Raw genomic sequence first — 21,412 nt, 5'->3', positions numbered from 1 at the left:
CGTTGAAAAGCTATACAAAATACTGCTTTGTCTGATAGTTCAGCTAATGAAACTGCATTTGATAATCACACCAAAGTCATGGTGGACTGCATGGGCATGCACACAGTTTTCTCTCTGCTTTCTGGGAATCTGTCTGTTTTCTTGTATGTCTCATGCAACAGCTGTAGATTTGCAGCGAATTAGTTTGACAGTTATTTTAGTCTTCTCGGAGGTCAAATGTTTTGAAGGAAGTGTGCCCAATTTTAAACTAGTATCCATCTGTCTTCAAAACAGCACTCTGAGGAACTGTTAGCTTCATTGCACTGATTTTTTAAAAGCAACAAATAAAAAAAAAAAAAAGAAAAAAAACAAACAAAATAAGGAGCAAGTCAGCCATGTGGAGAATAAGGGGAGCTAGTTAGTGCTAGTTAATAAGGTTAGTGCTAGTGTATGCTGGTGTTCCCCAGCATCTCTTGAACACAGTTTTGAATAATGACCTTGGTTAGCAGCTAACTGAAGCTTGACATATATGAAACCTTTTCTCTTTTAGTTCTTTTATGTATTTCTGTGGCAGTTTGCTATAGGAATGGATTTAAAAAAAAAACCTGAAAGCCACAGCATTGTGTCTTTCCTGCTCTTAACCTGTAGAGCTAGTGGATGATAAGCAGACTGCCATAGTGCTTGTCAATCGTGCACAAAAGGCCGTGTTTGTGTGACTTGCTGGTTGTGAGATTAAGGGCAGACTGTTCCTCTGGAAGCCTCCATGGCAGATTAGTCCTGAAAGAGCAGTTTACTTCCGTACATATAAGCTACGTGGGTTTGATTGGTGATGTTAGGGTTTGTGGTATTGGGTTTTTTTTTGTGTTTTTTTTTTTTTTTTTTTCGGTTTCTGAATGTTTCCCTCTTTAGAAAACGCTTTATGCTTACAGAATGAGTCGTCATTCTGGTATAAGTACAGTGGTCAGGACACAGGGCAGCAGTGCTGTGAAATCTGGTAACAGTTGCCTTGAAGTTTATCCTAACATAGGTGTGGAAAGCCTGTAACAACACTACAAAGATACTTCCCATGGGTAAAAACTCAGAGGCTACACCACCTGCGTTATTGCTGCCACGTTACCTTATATCTCCGAGCACCTCTTAATATCAGCACCTCTGAAATATTGGCTGGCTGCATAATTGCATCTGTTTAATTCAACACTCATCAAGTTTGTGGCATTTGAGAGTACTGTGGGTCTCAGCTGGTTGAGAATCTTTTCCTCTCCGTTGGTGAGGTGCTGGGAGGGCGGCTGAGGTCAGCTGGAGCTCATCTGTGTCCTGGGCAGCTTTCTAGGAATGGCGAGAGGCTGCTCACAAGCCCAGATCACCTTCCTCTGTCCTTCTGCCAGAGCTGGGGTTTGGCAGTCTTCAGAGTACAATGCAATGCAGTGCTGCTCAGCCTGGCTTCTGGGTGAATGTTTTATACGGTGCTCGGGGTGGAGTTGTTGGCAGAAGGGCATCACTTCTAAATTACAGCAAAGGGTTTTTGCCAGTTCTGAGAGTAGAAGGTGTATACGAGTGCCAGGCTGTAGATAATGTCAGCCTGCTAATGAAGTACAGTATCTGCTGCTCTAGGCACTTCTTTTTCCCAAATGTCAGTGGGATGGCTCATTTAGTAAATTGCTGTTCTGTCTAATGACCTCCTTTGCTGTAACGTTTTTAAGTTCCTCACAGATATGAATCCTTTCTGCTTTTCCCCCTTTCTCCCCTCACCATAACCTTCTGAAGTAGGGAGATAACTTGTCTGCAGTTTCCCAAAGTTAAGCTGTCTACTGGTTTACTCCAAATAGTTTTGTTTATTAATGGTGTTCCTGTCGCTGTTTCAATATAAAAGCTCAAAATAGCCTGATATTTGATATAATGACTAGGTTCCTTTTGACTTACAGCATGATGGTCAGAAAAAATATGACTTCTGGAAGGACATGGTAGCTGCTATCCAGCATAATTATAAAATAACAGCTTTTAAAGGTAAGTGGGCTCACTGAAAACTGACCCATAATAGCTGAAAATATTACATGTGCTTGCCAGAGCAAATACATTTGCAAGCACACTGTAAACTACTCTACACAGCTTTTACTTTTCAAGCTTACAAATAGTTGTATAGTAGACACGTGTTTATCCTGGAATAGAACATCTTTATCATTACTATTTCATTTAGCTGAAACTGATTTGCTCTCTTTAATAACACTTGTGATGTGCTTCACTGAATTTAGAGGAATAATGGTTTCTTGCCATGATTGGTATGGTAATGTGGACATTCTTGAACTGTATTTTGATTCTTTTTCATATGTTCTTGTATTCATAAATGATATCAGAAATGCATTTGGAAAAAAATTAAAGTACTAACTAATATTTGATAATTTTCTTTACCACCACAGTTTTGATTAGAATTCTTCATGTAGCATTGACACAAGAGTGAGAGGATTGGTATTTTGTTATAAACTCACTAAAAATTGCAGAGGATTTATTTATTTATTTATTTTTAATAATAGTCTTCCTCCACCCAGAGCCAACCTTAGAATACTGTAATATAAATTAGAGTTGGAAAACATCTTGGATACCCTTCAGCTAGAAATTATTTTTCTTCTTTCACAGAATTAATTTCTGAGTTTCTATTAGGCATATAAAATAAGTTGATAATAAGTTAACCATCCTGTTTGTGCATACACTTACTGAAATTATTTTAAATGATTTTTTTTTCCAAAAATATTACATGCAGCTCAGTTCAGAATTCTGTATCATTTTGCTGACAGTATTTTCCTAAAGAATTACCTCAGTTAATGCAACATTCATTGGGCACAGATATAGTTTGGACTCTTAAAACTTACCTTTTGCTCACCAGAGCTGTACTACTTGCTGTATTCCTTTCAAATGTAATTGACAAAATTATCTTGTAGAGGTTCCAAACAAAAATAGAAGTTTACCTCAGGGTGCATGTTGTAAAAGACAACAAGATAATCCTAAAATGTTTTGTTTGTTTGGTTGTTGTTCTTTTGTTTCCAGTGGAGCTTAGGGTGTGATTGGTAGTTAAGAATTCCCCTAGGAACTCAGTCATGCATGAAGTAAATATATGCTTTGTTTTCTGCTGACATTAAACCAATCCTAATCAACTATCATTATTTTATTAACAAAATGCTAAATCTTTTCAAATCATGAAAGCTCTTTGTTTTAAAAGATGTGGCTCATGCAGCCTTTGGCTAAAAGAATAATTTTTAAAAGCGTTCTTTGGAAATTAATTAGATCAAACAAAAGTTGAAGTCAAATCTTTGAACTCGTATAAATAATTGCTTGGTTTTATTTATATATGAGTGCATACGTGTGTATATTTATGCATATACCTATCTATCAGGTACCTCTTTGTGTATGTGAGCATAGAATCTGCATTCAAACAGATGTGTGATACGAGTTAAACCTTTCTAACTCCTATGAGAATTGGTACCTAATTTGATACACCTCATTCGCTGTTATAAAAGCCGAGGCACATGCACAACAATGTTGCAAATATAAGAAAACATAGTACCTGATAAACATGAGTTATTTTGGTTAAAGGTCTGTAGAAACAGAAGTGAAATAATGCAGATTGTATACACTACTTAAATATTTTAATACATGAAAGTGCTATACTCAGTCATGCATCACTTTGAAAGTCTTCATGGTGATCTTCCTTTTAATAACGTGGTCCAGTAAATAAAGCACTGAACAGTGAGTCAGGAGAACCAGAGATAATTTCTTCCTGTATCACTTACATGTGATATTCCCATGGAGTATCTATTTTTGCTTCACATCCCTCTGTGAAATGTGAGTAATGGTCCTAATCTTCTGTCACAAGTTTGTGCCAAAGAGATCTATTTTTTTTTCCTCAGTTGCAAGCTTAATAGACCTTCCTGAGGAAACTCCTAAACCTGGCTCCAACCCAACGTCTACATATCAGGAAGCCCCACCGCCTTTCTTAGCCCAGAGCTTGGCCTGCAAACCACAGCCTCTTGACTTAACTCTGTGCTCTTGATGCCTTGTAGAGACTTTAACTCTTCAGAGAAGAGCAGTGCTCATTAACAGTTAGTCAAGGTAAAATTTCAAAAGCAAACTTATGGTCACTTGAGGAGACGCAAAGTTCCCAAATTGAAGTGCTGTCTTAGTAGTGCCATTGTCAGGGAAGGAGCAGAACGACTGAGCATTTTATTTTTTGAAATCCATTAAGTGTTTGCAGTTCACTTTGGTTTGTCATTATGCCCTTGTTTCTCTGTGTCCCTTCTCTTTTTCACATTTCTTTGATCGTAATCAGGTGTCTGGTGAATTTTGCTTTTCATTGTGTTAGCCATGGTAGTTGCCTTAGATAATTGCCCTGTGATATTTTTTTTGGATGGCTCTTTCGGATAGGCATGATTGTCCTGACTCAGTTTAACGAAGGGTATTAACCCATTCATCTACTTTTAAAGAAGTGAAGAACTGAGTCTTGCAGATGAAAGGTAAGAGGGTTCCCAAATAGTCTGGTGTTATTCAGACCTTCCTTTGTGAAGAATAATTCAAAAAAATTGGGAGAATCTATTAAACAATACTATCAGAAAAGCGTGATGTCACATAGCAATGAACACAGATATTCGTATTTGCAAAATGTTAATTTCTTACCTGATAATACCTGCAAGAATGCCTTCTGCAATTGATATCCAAGTTGAGCAGTAAGTTACTTGAGAATCCTTTTTGTTAATCTTTAACTTATTACTGGAATATTTTGCAACTTTAAGGTGATTAACATTACCTTGTACGTGTTTCATTTAGTGTATATTCTGTAGACATTAGTAAAGAGCATTTTTAAAGGAAACGTCATGTGGCAATGTATTTTACACTATATGAACTGCTTGAACAGAGGTCCACAGTACATTATGGAAACAAAGTTTGATTGTCAGAGGAGTGATGAGGGCTTGAAGTACCATATAATTATTTCCATTTTTTTTGACAGAAAAATGAATAGTTTTTGTAGGAGGATGTTGCCTAATATAACTTCTTAAAGCAGAATTTTGTAAAATTTCTTTTCTTAAAGGCCACTTTTTCTCTTGGATGACTGTCTTTCCCTGTAGTTTTCCTGACACTTTTGAAAACCATAGCATCTGTGGTTATATAATTAAAATAATATTTTTGTACTATTTTAAGTCGATTCATAAAATAATATTTCATTTTGGAAGTAAAAAGTGTAGTATGGCAGCAGAGACTTCATAAATTCAAAGAACAAAGACTTTAAAGGACAAAACCCTATTTAAAGTGGATGGACAATAAGGGTTAGTGAACTGTGCTTTTAAGAGTACTGTCTGGGCCCAGTTTCTTGTGCAGAGAGTACTTAATTGGAATCACAGGTCAGTAATGTACTGCAGAGCACCAAGAATCTCCAGCAATTTTAAACATGTGCGTTGGCATATGTTTCATCTGTAAAGCAATTAACCAGAAACTTTACAACTACTGAGCAGTATTTTCCAGTTCCAGTACCCAGTCCCTCTATTTGTTTCTGAAACAAAAGTGCCAGATTGGTTGAATGTATGGGCAGCATCACGTGCTGTGTTTAAATACTGGAAAGTGCTGTTGAACTAATGCGAGTGGCTGCACAGGCAAACATTTTCAGTGCAAAAAAGAGATGATTCTTAGGAGAGCTGTAATTAATATTTGGCCTAAAACAGGAAGGTAGGAAAGTGGGGATAGACAATTCAAACTCAAGTGTCTTCAGTTTTATTTTGGTTTGAAAGAAAAGTAGCTCAGGGTTGCTACTTATAAATTGTGGTACTGTCCACTGTATTATTTCCATACAAACATCTGTGTGCAGTGTTTATAATAGTAATACCAATTTGCTTGCCTAGGGTCTACTTGGCTGCTAAAATAAGCAGATCTCATGTTACACTCTCTACTTAAGCATTTATTATTTTACTGAAGTATAGCCTAAACCACAGGCTTCCTTATCCAGCAGCACTTTATAAGAGGAGAAGAAACAATTCTGCAGAGTTACTTTCTTGGTAGCTCTTTACAGTTTCCAAAACATTATATGGTTTTGCTGATGATGGATCAACCTAAAGGTGTGCTTGCTTTTTTTATTAATCCCAATGTATTATCAAGTACTTAGGCAATTGCTCATTTCAAATGCATACAACATAATAAGCCTTAGGTTCTGCTTTCATGAAGAAATGTTAATATCACAAAACTTTTAACCATAGGCCTACACACTTTTTAGTACAAGTGATTAAAAACTTCTGTTTAAAGAAATGAAGCTAAAAATAATAATTTAAGAGTTCATAAGGTTTTGATGTCTATGATACTTTTAAAGCACATGAATGGTAACTATAATTGGAAGAAATGTGTGATCAAAGTATTATGGGTTCCTAATTTATAAGCACCATTAACTTTTCATAGTGCCATAACAGATTAATGTCTAATGTTTGTAACACATGAGTGTATGCAGGCATGGTAAATATGTCTACTGACTAATTACTGTCATCATCTGATAAATTTAACACGTAAGTAAGGCTTACATATGAGTTTTAATAAGACTATCGTGTTTTAAAGGAATGAACTGTTCAAGGAAAATCAGTGCAAAGATTGTCTCCAATTTTGGGGTGGTAAAGCTGCTCGATTTTGTGAGTGTCTGCACGCTTGTGAAGATACGTTCTTAATGTCTGGATTTGGTGATAGTTGTTTTACAGTACTCTGAATATTGTAGTTTTACAGAATGTTAGGAGTTTAAAAAATATTGAACTAGTTTGTTGCTGCAGATTACAAAATGTGCATCAAAGAAAGCTGAGTGGATTTCAAATCTGGTTGCTTTCTCATATTGTGAAAGTCTTAGATCTTCTGTAACAGGTAATAATGTGTAAATCTACCTTTTTCCAAGGTAGTTACTCATTAATAAGAAAAGTGGAACTAAATTAAAACTGTGACATGGTATGCACTGTATTAGAGTTATTTTTTTGATTCCTGTTTGATAGTTTAGAGATGAAGCTGGCAGGTAGCAGAATGTTCCTGAAGTATATTATCCATCTGTTGCGATCACTCTGGTGTATCTGAGACTCTTTACTTCGAATAATACCTTCAGTTAATTCAAGTATATAGAAGTATGTTCTAGAGTCCCAAATGGCTACTTTATGTGTTATGAGAAGTGATAGCTAGAAATTCTGATTTTCCTTTTTTTTTTCTTTTTTTTTCTTTTTCTTTTTTTAAAAAGAGGCTGGTGCATTATATTAATTCATAAAATTTTAATGTTGCATTCAGTTGGACAATTGATCATCATTTGAAACATTTCTTATGACAATTCTCTAAAAATACAATATTATTCTACTAAGTTTGAACCAATCTCTTCCACCTTCTCACTCCCTCCTCCATTTCTGTTGCAAAATTGAAGTTGCATGACCTGCTAATAACGAATCGGATCAACGCCCAGTTAATGTGTTCTGAAGGAGAGAGTGTCAGGACAGTGTAAGTGGGATGTTGTTAGATATGAGCAAATAGGAAACCTGAGAAAGAAGAGTGAACGTAGTCAGAGGAATAGAGGCCATTAGATTCTGAATTGGGTAGTTGGAGCCATACTTGATCGTTCTCCATGAGATCGATGACAGCACTGCCAGAAGCCTGGTCAAGGTATCCTTTCTTGTATTCATCATAGGTGTACATGAGTGGGGAACCATTTTTGTAGAGTGCAACCCAAACATTTGTTCCTTTTGCATGTACGTGGTAGGAGAAATAATACAGTCCAGGGATCCTGCAGGTGAAGATTCCTGTTCTGGGGTCATAGTGTTGCTGCCTATTGTACAAGATTTTATCAAATTTGATGGGGACTGTTGCCCCAGGGTAGGCTTTTGAGAGGATGACACTGAAAGCAGACACTGGCATCCCTGTGAGAGCTTGGTTTGCTCCTCCTTTTATGAAGGACATTCCTGATAGCTCCCGAGACTCTCCCGCTTTAACGTAGCTTTCAGGCATCTGGGGGATTACGGCTTGGCCGGGGGGACCAGGAGGACCTGGGGGGCCTGGCAAGCCAGGCTCTCCATTGTTGCCTTTAGGCCCGGGGGGTCCAGGCGGTCCCATGGGTCCGCTTAAACCTTTGGTAGAAATACCTGCTGGGCCTGGCAGCCCCGGTGCTCCCGGCTCGCCCTTCACACCGGGGGCTCCTGGCAGGCCGGGGGGGCCGATGGGGCCTCTGATCCCAGGTATTCCTGAAGGCCCTCGGGGGCCTGGCTCGCCGTTGATCCCTGGCACTCCCTTAACTCCTTGTGGGCCCGCTGGACCAGGCAAGCCGGGTAGCCCAGCATGGCCGGTGTCGCCTTTTGGACCTGGGAAACCTGGGTGTCCCTTAGGACCGGCAAGGCCCTGCTCGCCTGGGTAACCTGGTTTTCCCTCTAAGCCTGGCAGACCTCGTTCACCCTTGGCCCCTGGGAATCCCGGGAGGCCTGCAGGCCCCGTGTCCCCTTTGGGCCCAGGTAGCCCGTTCTCCCCAGGCAAGCCTTTGAGCCCTTGAGGGCCCCTGTTGCCTGGTGGCCCAGCAGGCCCTGGTTCTCCTGGCACACCAGCTGGGCCTTGGTCTCCTTTAGGTCCTGGAAGGCCAGGAGGACCTTCAGGCCCTCTGTGTCCCTTCATCCCTGGCAATCCTGGCTTTCCAAATCCTGGGAGACCCGGGGATCCAGGCAAGCCTGCAGGTCCAGGGTGTCCCTTGGCTCCGGGGATGCCTGCTGCTCCTGGTGGTCCCATTGGCCCGGGTTTGCCAATGCCAGCTTCTCCAGGTTCTCCTGGGGGACCCTGGGGACCTGGGATACCAGCTGCTCCGGGTGCACCTGGTAAACCTCTGTCACCTTTCAGACCTGGCTGACCTGGAAGACCATTTTCACCAGGCTTCCCTACGCCGGCAGGACCAGGGAGGCCCCGGGGTCCCTGTGGGCCTGGAAGACCCCTGTTACCCGGGCGACCTGGAACTCCAAATCCATTTTCTCCCTTTTGTCCATTTATACCAGGGATACCTGGCTCTCCCTTCTCCCCGGGGAGGCCCCTTGGCCCCTGAGCTCCTGGAGGGCCTTGTGGTCCTGGTTTGCCAGGAACAGACAGTCCTGCAGGGCCAGGAGTGCCAGGGGGTCCCTGCGGTCCTCTTGCTCCTGGGAGCCCAACAGGTCCAGCTTCTCCTTTCTCACCGTTTAGTCCTCTGTCTCCTGGCTTTCCTGGTAGTCCTGGCATGCCTGGCTTTCCAACCGCAGAGAATCCAGGTGGTCCTGGGGGACCAGGGGGGCCTTGGGGACCAGGACTTCCAAACCCTGGCTTTCCTGCAGGTCCTGGTTGTCCTCTTGGTCCAATAGGGCCTGGGGGACCAGGGGGTCCTTGTTCACCCCTTATCTGCACACCTGTAAGAGAGAGGAATCCAGGTCAACCAGTGCCGCTGTAACAGGTTTGCAGTCTTGTAGCATGGTGGCCAAATGTGTGAACTTCATAGAAGTCAAGTTTCTAATACTGCGTTGGGTCACTGAGAACCTAATTTTCCGTGCAAAAACGCCTTGGAGCTTTCACAAGTAACAAGTGCAAATTTATTGGAGTTGTGAGCTCTAAGGCCTCTAGAATTTTTTTTGTCTTCAATACATTTAGGGTCGTCGGAGAGTTTAAAAGCTGCTGTGCAAGTAGATGCAAACCATTAAGGAAGTAAAAAGGTAACTGATTTAGCAAGTTATTAGACTTGCATCTTGAAGATGAATGAAACAGGAGAAGGCTTCCTGTGCAGGTGTAGCTGCTTTTCTGAAACTGCTTCATACTACATTTAAGTAGTGAGATTTTTGTCCTTTTCCCTCCCACTTCCAGAAGTGGGCCATGGCTCTGTTTTTTTGGTAAAGATGAATGTTATATTTTCAAATACTGTCTTAAAGATTTTTGTTTGTCAGGATAATTTCATACGGGGGCAAGGCCACAACTGATAATTCATTTTACTGCAGTCAGAATTCTGGCATTGTTTGTGTGTTGGTTTTTGTTTTGTTTTGTTTTTTCTCTTTTTTTAAATACTACTTCATTTTAGTAGTTATCAAAACAGCAGGTGGAGCCACTTAACCAAATGACACAGATAGGAAAATAAACAAACAAGCTCACTGCTTAGTTCTCTGTGCACTTTGGGGGGGCTTGTAGCTTCACGTTGGAATTAGGATACTGATTGTGGGACATTACAGACAAGATTAGCATGGATATTGTGAGACTGGCTCAGTAGTTTGCAGCAACTGGCAGCATTGTAGAATGAAATACCATATCTATGATGAATGTTGATTTAAGAAATCATTTTAAAAATAAAAACTGAGGGATTTAGAACCTGTGTTCTGTTTTTTATAATGGCAATGTATTCTGTTATGCTTCTTTAAAATGATTAATAATTGATCAATAATTTGCATCTCAGTCTCTTACAAAGAGAGCAGCGTGTGTGTGTATATACATATATTTATATATAAAAGTTTATGACTTATCAATAAAAGTTTTTTGACTATTCTGGTGTCTGTTTTTCCAATCTGTAGCTAGTCTTGATGAACCAAAAATGAGATTAAGGAGGAAGAAAACTATTCTTGTACATACACATCTCTATTTTTATAAATACAGTATATGAAATACATTTGATTTTGGTTTTATATCTTCAACTTCCTCTATTGCCAAGGAAATTGTTCTTATCTACCAGGTGTAGAGATTGCATTTTCTTTTTTGCTGATGCATAAAACCAGCACAAATGCATATCACCTTATTTTGCACACCTTCCAATCTCATCCACCTTAAGGCAATGAAAAGGAAGATAGTTGTTAAAATCCTACACATAGAAAGCAAGCAATGTCAGTGATTATTGACAGACTGAAAATGCAGACACACGTCTTTCTCGGCTGCAAAGGAGATTGTGGAATCTCTGAGTTCCAGTCACAAGTCTGGTTCAGTCTTTGGTATCTTACTGATATTGTTGGATTCCTCACTGCTGAACTCCCAGATTCAGTAGGGTGCAATTGCAAGTTTGTTGTCTTTTTATGTAGTTACCATAAGATATGACAAATTTTAAGAACTACATTGTATGAAAGAATAATTTGGAAAAGGCTTAAGCCTGTCAGAATTAACATGAACCCTGCAGTGGAAGTGCCATGTAAATGCTCTTTGCATATTACACCTTTTCTTCAGCACAAATGAAAGAGCTGCCATCAGAGAAAATGGCTTACTCAACTGGAGGACTCCGAATTTATTCCATAGGTTATATCTATGAATACAACTTCACAAACTGTTCACATCAGAGAACACAGGCAGGTCAGATCAAAGCCTTAATAAAAATATCTGAACAGGTGCCTGAGTTGATGCTGTTTCAGTTGTAAAGCATTAGGGGGAAAATACGAATAGGTTTTTATATCAACTGCCTCAAATCCCAAACCAAGCATTTGTGTAGGTACTTTGGCAGGAGACAAGAGTGACCCCAGCCAGGTCTGCTCTTTCATAATGGTAAGTCAAAGAACTGTGTCTAGGCCTACCAAATCTATTTTGTTCTTCAGCAGTCAGAGTGAGTTTAATTTCTGCAGGTGGGAGTGGGAAAGGGGGAGCAACATGCATCTTTTTTACCGGTGTTTAAATAACATACAGTTACTGCACTTGATCTAATTTCTTTTTTTTTTTTTGGTGGCAAGTTGCATCAGATTCTAGCCTGAGTGCTTCTCTTTCTTGCTTTTTATGATGTTTTAGGCTATCAGTCCTAGGTTAGGCACCCACCACAAGGTCGTGGGTGCTGCCTTTTTTGCATAAGATGCTAAAGGCTTTGTCAGTGTTCATGTTATTATTGAGATTTTTCTGAGAGGAGCTATATTGTTTTAAAGTCGTGCTGCTTTTAGATTAAAATGTCTGATACTTGTGCTGTTTAGGGACAGTGGCAAGTCCTCTGAAGAAAGCACAGCTGAATACATTAATGAAATAGGATTTTTACCAGGAAAACTGAAGTACTTGTTGGATACTGTAGTATATGTCATGGCACATGTCTTGATGCAAAACTGGGTTAACGTTATCTGAGTGCAGTCAAACTCTATTTATGTATTGAATTGAGTATGAAGACTTTAACATAACCTGCAATAATAGCTTATTTAAGCATTGCTGAACAGTCAGACTTAATTCAGTGATTATTCTCAACTAAGACTTCTCAAAGATTTCAAGCAAAATGCTACTAGTTTAAAAATTATGTTGTAATTTTAAAAAATGGTCACACTAAGGAAAGTATATTCTGACTGGAGAGCTGTCAAGAACGAGATTTTTAAAACTGTTAAAACAATTTCACCAAATTGCATGAAGCGTTAAAAGATTTTGATTGCCAACAGAAATTGTGTGATGAATTACATGTCCTGAGTCACCAGTTTGGGCCTAGACTGAAATTTTAGTTCCAGGCTGCCTTTTGACAGAGCTGTACAAAACAAAATTAACTTACTGGTAACTAAATCTCTAGAAGCCAGTGCTTGGTGACCAGGCAGGAAAAATAAGCTACAATGAAAAGCTTGCTGTATGCTACTGAGCTACTTGCATATGGAAGAAGTCACTAGATAATAGTTAGAATTTGGTTCTGCAGTCTCCTGTTTTATTCTTCCATGATTATCTCAGACTAAAAGTAGACAGGATACAGCAAAAGTGAAAGCTATTCTGAATAACCTGTTGATGCCTGAAAGAAAATAACGTTGTGGGGGGGAGAATGTCATGTTTACAGGGAAGATTCAGTTATCTTAATTTTAGTGATGATAATCTTTAAGAGAGACAACTGATCATACTTTGGGGGACAATTCATGAAATAAAGGCAGTACTTAGGAAGTCAGAAGTTTTGATTTCAAGTTTTAAAAAGGCTTTGGCTGAAGCATGGAAAAATAAAGCAGAACTCAAATAGTTTCAAACAGTAAGTATAGCTACCCATTTAACTTACAAGGACAGAGAGGATACCCAGAAATAAGATGCCTCAATGTATATAGCATTGCAATTACATACCACTTACACAATCTGCTGTAAGACTGATTTATGAAATGAAGAGAACTTTTTATAATAAAGCTAGAATTCTTATGTAACTAGGAGATTAGTCTGATAAAGTATAAGCTTAAATCACTCATGAAAAAACTATGTAGAGGTTTATGTCACATTTTTACAACTACATATCAGTTTATTTTGCCTTTCTAGACTTTAAACAGGTCTTCATTTGGCCATGTGTATCATATATTTAAATTCACACCTAAGGTCTGCTTTGAGGAGAGATAACATGACAGAATATGTAAAAGTTCATTCTGAGTATTGTAGATGTCAGGTCTATTGTTAGAAACCCCGGTGCTGAATCAAGAAATTTGAGGATAATTAGCATGTTGTACATAATTATGTACACAATCATGTTGTATTATTCTCACTACTGAAGATCAGATCTGTAATTGTGATTTTCTGTTCTGTATGCCTTTAGTGGTTATTGTGTAATGAATTTGTCTGTGACAAGTATGCATCTTTGTCAATAGGAGGCAACTGCCAGAGCCACCACCAATTCTTTCTGCAGTGATGACAGTATTTTAATAAACCCAAACTGTTAGTGAAAGTTGAATATCAATAGAATAAACAAAGAGCTTTTGTTCATGTATTGACCCACTAGGAATAACTGTGTTAGTTTATTATCAAAAGATAGCAAACTTACCTTGACTCTTTACGTTGAATGGTAGAAAATGTGGCCCCTTGATGCTGGATTGTTTCTGATATCGCTCAGAAAAATACCCATCGCTACCATGGACAATGTTTAGACAAAACAGCAGCAGTAAGGATATTTGTAAATGCATGTTTCCAAATCCGTTCTGTGTTAGAAAGGGGAGAAGAAGTTTGTAATAAAGAAAAGATATTCAGGTCAGTTTCTCCTGCATGAATAAATGAGTTTTCTTAAAGTGTTGGTATTAAAAGTAACCTTATTTTGTGTTTACTTCCTCCTGCTTTCACTAGTTGTGAAAAGTCATGTAAGAAAAAGGGTATCAGTATTGCTATCATTTTGAATGATAGAGCTCTTGTATAGATAGCTCAGAGACAATAGTCTCACTCTTAGGAAAAGAATCCTTTAAATAGATGCCAGCCTATTTAAAAGCGCTGTCTTCAGAAACACTGATTATTTTACACGAGGGCTCCAAAATTAAATTCAGGAGTCGCATATATCCAAACTTCTGAAATGAAGAAAAATTTTCAGTGGAAATACATAGACACTCTACCACAGCCTTACTGCCTTTGTCTAATACCGTAGCAGATGAAGCGTGAAGTCCTGGCTCCTTCAGAATCGGTGGCAAAAAATCTCACGTTGCCTTGCTTGAAACAAGGCTTTTATCTGTAGCCTTTCAAATACCCCCCCAGTGGCAGTAAGGATGCTGTTACTGGCCTTTAAATATCAACCCCCTTTTCTCCCAAACCAGAAAACATGTATCCTGTAGAAGTTACCTTCAAAACCAAATAGAATGAAATGAAATTGTAACATACCAAGATGTTGTGAGGCCCCAAAGCAGAGTAGTAGAGCAGTGAATCCTCCTCTGTTGAGGAGTTCTTCTGCCACTGGTGAATGAGCAGAAGCTGATGATTTCAAGTGTCACCCTTGAGTATTTATACAATTTTCCCCCTAGTTGGTGACTGCTGGGCATAAGCTCCTCCCCCAAAACCAGTAAGCAGTAATTATCTGTGTGTATATGTGTGTTTTTTAGGGGTGGGGGGGAGTTATTTTGGGCAGTCATCCTAGATCCTGTGAAGTTTTTTCTTTTTTTTTTTTTTTTTTTTTCTTCTTCCCTTGGATTTCTGATTGTTGATGAAATTGTATTGCTCATAGCTTGTATTTTCTAAAATTTTGCGGCCCCTCTGTTTTTAGAACTGAGAAAGGTAACTGGAAAAAATCATGAAGTTGCAAGTAAGGTTGGTAATTCTAAGTGCTTCATTTGGATTTCAGTGTAAATGCTTAAGGAAAGAACTAGACATTTTGGACTTTGCTGAGCTGTTACTTTCAGGAGTAACCCCACTGAAGTCTATAGAGACAGCTTATGTGAGTAATTATTCATTGGGATACGAGTGGAGAACTTAAAATCAATTAAGATGTTAATAAGGACATTGTGTGAGAACCTGAAGATTCCTTTCAGGCAGTTATGTTTTTAGGAGATTGTTATCTTCACATTGTGTTTCTACACTGGTGTTTTGATGCTGGAGGTACAGTACTATGTATACGATGTATTCTGCCAGTCATGTTTCTGTATTGTGAATTCTTGAAATGCAAGCTTGCCTTATACAATGAGAACTTCATGGTGTCTAGTTATAACAAATGTGTTGAAATCCATACTCCTTAAATTTGCAAGTGTTATACAGGTAGGTGTTTGGGGCATGTTCTTCCTATTAAATGGTTTCAGTTTAGTAAATTTAAACTACTGCTATTTTATTGTTGGTGGATCCAACTTGATTACATCTTATATTTTTTTTTTTCTTCAGATTATAAACTGGTTTTAGCTGTTAAGAAAATTTGTTAAACCAGTCTTGCTTAATAGACTGTATCCACACATTGTGACTTCTTTTTTTGAATAAGTAATGGAATCTTACAGTGTTTCAGCACCACTTTGATTAGTGTTTAGTACTAAATAGGTAATAACTTTCAGTCCTTGAACTGTTTGGGACTCTGAAATATCATTTAAGATTAAAGGGCAAAATAAGAGAGATGAGACAAACCTTCTCATTTAGGAGGAAACTGTAGAACTAAATATATAGTGCACTTCACTTTTATCAAACATTCTCAGCAAAAATAACTACATATAAATTATCTGTGTATTAAAACTCCTTTACCAATTGCAGACTTATTTGATGTTGTTATATGGTATTCAATCGTGTACGAGTTAAATTTTTGGATGTGTCTAAGATTCTTTGTGTGCCTTGCACCAAAGAGGAGTGGAAAACCAAAGATAAGCGATATGTGGTGTTATTAAAGGAACACGTGCTACAAGTTACTGTCCTGATGAAGTGAGCATGTATTAATTTTTTCAAGTTAGTTAATGCCATTTGTGGAAGCTGCCTGGGGTGCCTTTTGGTGAAGTACAAGCAACACCTATGCAGAAGGACATGTATGCACCCGTATCCTAACACCAATTGTAGAAATATTGTAATCAGACAAGAGTACTATCATGTTACATTATAGGAATACTAATAAAAACCGTGTTTTTCTGTGAGTTCTCATGCATGATAGGTACAGAAAGGAGACCTGTTAACCTCCCAACCAAAAGACTGAGCTGGTGGCCCTGAACTGCGCGGCTCTCCTGTGGAATGACAGGTTAACGTGGGCTGAATTTTACCTGCTTTGTGTCTTTGTTTAATTCCACACTGTTCAAGTGACAACTTTTTTGGCTTTTATGTATTATGGCAAATATCCTAGAACACGAGTTACTGTACTGAAAGAGACCAATGGACCATCAAGTCTATTCTGCTTACAATTGTGCCTTTGCTTACTAGAGGGCTGTATTAATGTTGAGACTAAAAGACTGCTGCAATAATTTATTTAATGTTTTGTTGAACAGTTCTTTTCTTCTATTCTTCTTCCTAGCCATCCTCTAAACAACACCATGTTCCATTTTTGTAAATAAACCCTCTCTGCTGCTGGGGTCTTCAGACTGAAGCCTGCTTTCTCCATTAAGCTTGCATGCTCTTTGCATATCTGAGATGATATTTCTAATCCCCATATGTGCACTCAGCTCCTTTTAATCTTTTGGAGAAGGAAGCTTTGTCCTCAAGTTGTTTGTGTAACTCCTCAAGATGCTTCATTTAAAAATTAGTCTCTCTAAATTCAAATTTGAATCCAATCATCCACTTTTGGCAGAGGGAGCAAGTGTATGGGCATAGAATTTATTTCCTCCTTGAAGAAATGCAACTCCAGCCCTTATTTTTTGGTTCACATAAATCCAAAAATAGCTTTTGATTTCAAAACATTTAAATATTACAGCCCTTGGTGGGAACTGTGGTTGTTGCTAATTTGACAATATTTGGTTAAGGAAGTTGAGAACAGCAGGCAACAGTCTCATACACACGAAGATGCATGCTAATTTCAAGCCTAATTCATAAATACCCCCAAAGCAGGCACACTTACGTTACAAAAGCTCCAATAATGGAGACAGATATTTGCCCAGCAGCCTTACTTCCTGCCTTGGCTCCTTCTGGGCAGGAAGGTGAATAATCTCTGTGTTTCTCTCTGTAAAAAGGGATGATTGTGGGGTCAAAAGGTATATACAGGCAAACCTGTTGTCCTTGTGCTTAGCCTGAGCTCCACCCTATTGTGCTATCTTATGCTACTTCTTTGGTTTGAGGTTTTGTTTTTTGTGGGTATGGGAAATTGAGGTAGAATTGGAGTTCACTGCTTTTGTATGTTTTTCCTGTTGCTGTGGACATTTCTTGTTGGCAGAACACTAGCACATGTTTAGCCCTAAGCATGCCATATGAAAGGTGGGCTTCAGTATATATTTCCACGTGCAGAAATAAATGCAGTAGACATACTTGTGTGTACCTATTTATGGTAACAGCACGTTATAAACAGGAAAGGTTAATTACATACCTGTTTTCAAATTACAAACATTCAGATGCTTTTGTTTTATAGCTATGCATCTAGAAAATTGTCTTTGCTTGCGAATGAAGGTGTCTCTGCTCCCTCCTGCTCCCCCTGTCCCAGTACCATAATAGTGATGACGTTTGATCTGTTGTACAACTCCAGAACTTGCTTTTTAGTTGTGTTGGCTGCTGCTTCCCATGTGAAGGTAGCCATGGTAGATGTTATGGCAATGTAATAGCTTAAGTCTTAAGCTTGACTGCAATGAAAAGACTCAAAATAGAACATATCTGGACCATATGAAGTAGGCATAGGAATCACAGAATCTCTAAGGCCACTTGCAGCAGTCTGCAGTCTTTCATCATACTTGCTGATTGAATGTTCAGTTTGTTGCTGAGCGTTGTTGGAAAGCATGCATTCACACAAGCTTTCCAGAACCTTCTGTTGCTTCTGTGTCTCATTCCCACAGAGTCAGTGAAAACACATGCATGAGTAACATGGAAGTGATGCCATTATTTGGGAAATGGGAGCTGATTTTCATCACAGTCCTGCAAGTTACTCACAAAGCGATTTGAAAAAGTCCCCTGATAAGCAGCTGCTTAGGAGGAAGAAGTGTGGAACACCTTAAGCTAAAACTGTAATAAGCAACTGATCCCTTTCACACACCTCATCCCCACCCCTCAAAAAACAGGAAAGAGGAGAAGCAAAACTCAGAGAACAGTTGGGCTGTGTACTTGCTGTAGTTGGGAACTGGCTAAATGTGTTGCTGATGCTGAAAATTTTCAGTGTGAATATGCTTAGATTTATTGTTTTGAATTAGAGTATGTGATCTTGATTTTTGCACCATCTAAGCACAAACCACGTGCTCAGTTCCAGAGAACTCACAGTTCCCCTTCTTTATTTGGTTTGGTAATCTGAGTTGTAAAGAAAGAGGCAAGAATGTGTTGGTGTGAGATTTCTCCTGTAGTTTAAAAAGTAGTCTGAAAAATCTGAAGTAATTCTTTATTGATGACCTAAAACCTGAACACTGGTAAGAGGACACAGTTATTTTGCTGCCTTTGGCTCAGTATCTGTGACTAGGTCTTTCTGATGATGTCGGTTCCAATTTTGTTATCTGCCTGAAGTAAACTTTGAAGACTCTACCCTACCCTGGGACAAGTTTTCTGTCATTAAAGTGCTTATACCCCAAACTCATGGTAGCTACCTATTTGCAACGGACTGTAACAGCTTGTAGCACCATTTCTGGTGAAGAAGTTCTCCAGTCTCCAATTTTAAGTTGTCAGAGAAAGGCGCTTAGGAATTTCGAAGAGGAGTTTGAAAGCCTGCTGTGAAATTAAAGGAGTAACTTGGTTTCCTATTTTTGTGGTGCGCTTTGACACTCTGGAAACTCCTAAATCATCTCAACTCCATGGTTTAGAACTGTCCCCTCTCCCTTTCTGTCACACAGTGGTGGAGAGTGTTGGCACCCTCCTGTGATAGCAGCCAGGTAAGCCCTGTGTTCCACGGTGCCTCCACGGGGAAAACCAGCACAGAGGCTTTTCAGCTTCTTACTGCAGAATTCAATAGCTGTGGGAAATCGGAGGGGGCGGGGGGTGTTTTGTTTTTGTTGTTGTTTCCTTGTTTTGTAATTACTGTTACCTTGTATTCACATGGAGGGTATTTTCTGTTCCAACATGAGCCACTTGGACCGCACAGGACTAGAAAACATCTTGGTGAAGAAAATATTTACCTTGCTAATTGCAGGATAAATAAGTTTCCTTTTGAGTTTCAGAATGCATGTTGTCTTTTGTAATTACTAGAGGCTTCTTGAGGTAATCTGCAGGGCTGTGCAGTCCTATCTGTATTCCCATTTTGAGATACAGTAAAGAATTCTCTCTTTAAGCAAACGAAACAAAAGAAACTGTGTTACTCCTACAGTCCCGCACAAGTCTTTTTATAGAGTTAAAGTCCTTGTACTTTTAACACTTGTAATTGTGGCTGAATAAATGTCCTGCTTTCAAGCAGTGACGGAAAGATGGTCTGTATTTATTCTGGCACTGCAAAACTGACTGGTGACCAGTTTGTTCTGTTCAGCTCAGGTAAGGGTTGGTCACAAGAGCTCTATTTAGTATAGCAGTGTATTTGAACAGATGACACCCAGTTAAATATTTATACTTGTATTCTGACTGAATTCACTTGCAGAGACACTGAATAACCGTGCTGAAACCTCAGGAGAAGATGTGTTCCACATAGGCTGTAGAGAAAGCTTTGAGACTGACATGAATTTCTGATTATACATTCCTCGGAGTCAGTATTAACAATGAATGCTTTCTAACAACGGTGCGTTGCCTGTGGGCCCACTTCATTATGCTTGTATAAAGATAAAATAATCTTCACTCCTCTTGGAGAATTTATGATACTAGAGTAAAAGATAACACCAGTACTTTGTTTGGTAGGAAAGATGTTTTCCAGTACCTTGGGCATGCTGCTGACCTGACCTTATTTCTCCCTTATTTTTATTCCTCCCTCCCTCGCCTCTGAAAGTAAAACCAACAAATATTGTTCAAATGAATGCATTAATTTGAAACTCATGTCATATGTGTGGCTTTAAATGAAAACGGATCCATTGTCAAGATACAAAAAACACAAAGATGTTTTTATATATTGACATTAATAATTTCTCCCACAAACGCTTTTCTGACTTAGCAGTATAAATGTTTATGTAATTAAAGTTTTAGATTTTCACTAGATCACTCTAAAAGTGTAAACATGCAGGTGATGGCAGGACTTGCATCTTTCTGATGGGGAGGAGAAGAGCAGAAGTATCCAGTTAACTTTCTGCACAATTTAGGAAAAAAAAAAATTGCAAGGGGTCTGACAACTGAATAGCCTAAGAAATATGAAAATTTTACTTTGTATTTTGATGAGGGGGTTCCACAAAACTGTTTCTGGAGCTGCTTAAACATAGCCAGGTAAAGAGGTTTCCAGTTCCTTCTATGTGGAGATGCTTATTTTCAGCCTTCTGCCTGATGTTGACTGCACTCTCAGTTGTGTCAATACAGTGCTTTGTGAAGCTTTTCTGTAAGCTGAATTAGTAAGAATTTGATTGGGAATGAAATGCAATAAAACCTTCTTAGGAGTGATGAAAGGAGGGAGGCTTATTTTCCATAGGTCCAGATCATCTCACAGGATATGTTAAATGAATTTTAAACACCTGGAATGTATAATTAGTCTTTAAAGATAACTGCAAGTGTTTGTTCTTTTTTAGTAAGTTCCAGATGTTCTTGTTTAAAAAACGGGTATATCTCAGTAAAAAGAGCATTCACATAAAAATGTAAAAATACTAATTACTTACACTTTCCTGGGGAGGGGTATCTTTGTTTTCTTTAATTCGTGCTCTATTTTTCTCTGATTTTTGTTAGATTATTTAATATCTTGTTCTGTCTCTGTGCCTGCTGGACTCAAGGTTTCTGTCAGACTCGCCTGGACCACAATGAATACAGTAAAAGCCACAGTAAAAAAAGGGTGGGAACTACACTTATTTTCCCAAAGGTTAAAAAGTTCAAGCAGCTTCCTCAGGTATCCCGTAATTAGGGGAATCTTCCAAATAGTTTGTGAAAAATAGGTGTAACCGAGCTTCTTTTTCAGGTGTACCCACTGGGGCAGGTAGTCAGCCTGCTGAATAGTCTTTTTCATTGACCCTACTACCTGCTGTGGTTTGGACAATTGGCACAGAGTTGTTTTTAAACTTTCGTGTTTAAAAAACATGTGCCAAAGGGGGGGGGGCGGGGGGAAATCCAGACTTTACAGCCAGAACAAATAAAAATTGTCTGAGTTAATTTTAAAAATAAGGGATTTGTTTGGGATTTAAAG

General features: G+C 38.9%; 2 protein-coding genes across 2 annotated transcripts in view; one reads left to right on the top strand and one right to left on the bottom strand.

Annotated features, from left to right (window-relative positions):
- The window catches only part of NT5DC1 (5'-nucleotidase domain containing 1), a 153,775-nt gene that overhangs the window by 8,822 nt on the left and 123,541 nt on the right, over positions 1 to 21,412 (top strand). The window contains exon 6 of the mRNA XM_032992859.2: positions 1,902 to 1,983. Within this exon, the coding sequence (XP_032848750.2) occupies positions 1,902 to 1,983 (82 nt within the window). The remainder of the gene's footprint in view (positions 1 to 1,901; positions 1,984 to 21,412) is intronic.
- On the bottom strand, positions 4,969 to 14,563 carry COL10A1 (collagen type X alpha 1 chain). The gene is made up of 3 exons (XM_032992860.2): positions 14,482 to 14,563; positions 13,664 to 13,817; positions 4,969 to 9,374 (listed from the first exon to the last, which is right to left on the bottom strand). Exons 2-3 carry the CDS (start codon positions 13,800 to 13,802, stop codon positions 7,480 to 7,482), a joined length of 2,034 nt encoding a protein of 677 aa, XP_032848751.1. The 5' UTR covers positions 13,803 to 13,817; positions 14,482 to 14,563; the 3' UTR covers positions 4,969 to 7,479.

The sequence above is a fragment of the Tyto alba genome, unplaced genomic scaffold (genome assembly GCF_018691265.1).
Source record: "Tyto alba isolate M040663 unplaced genomic scaffold, T.alba_DEE_v4.0 Super-Scaffold_22, whole genome shotgun sequence".
NCBI classification, from domain to species: Eukaryota; Metazoa; Chordata; class Aves; order Strigiformes; family Tytonidae; genus Tyto; species Tyto alba.
This window is presented reverse-complemented; position numbering and strand designations above follow the sequence as displayed.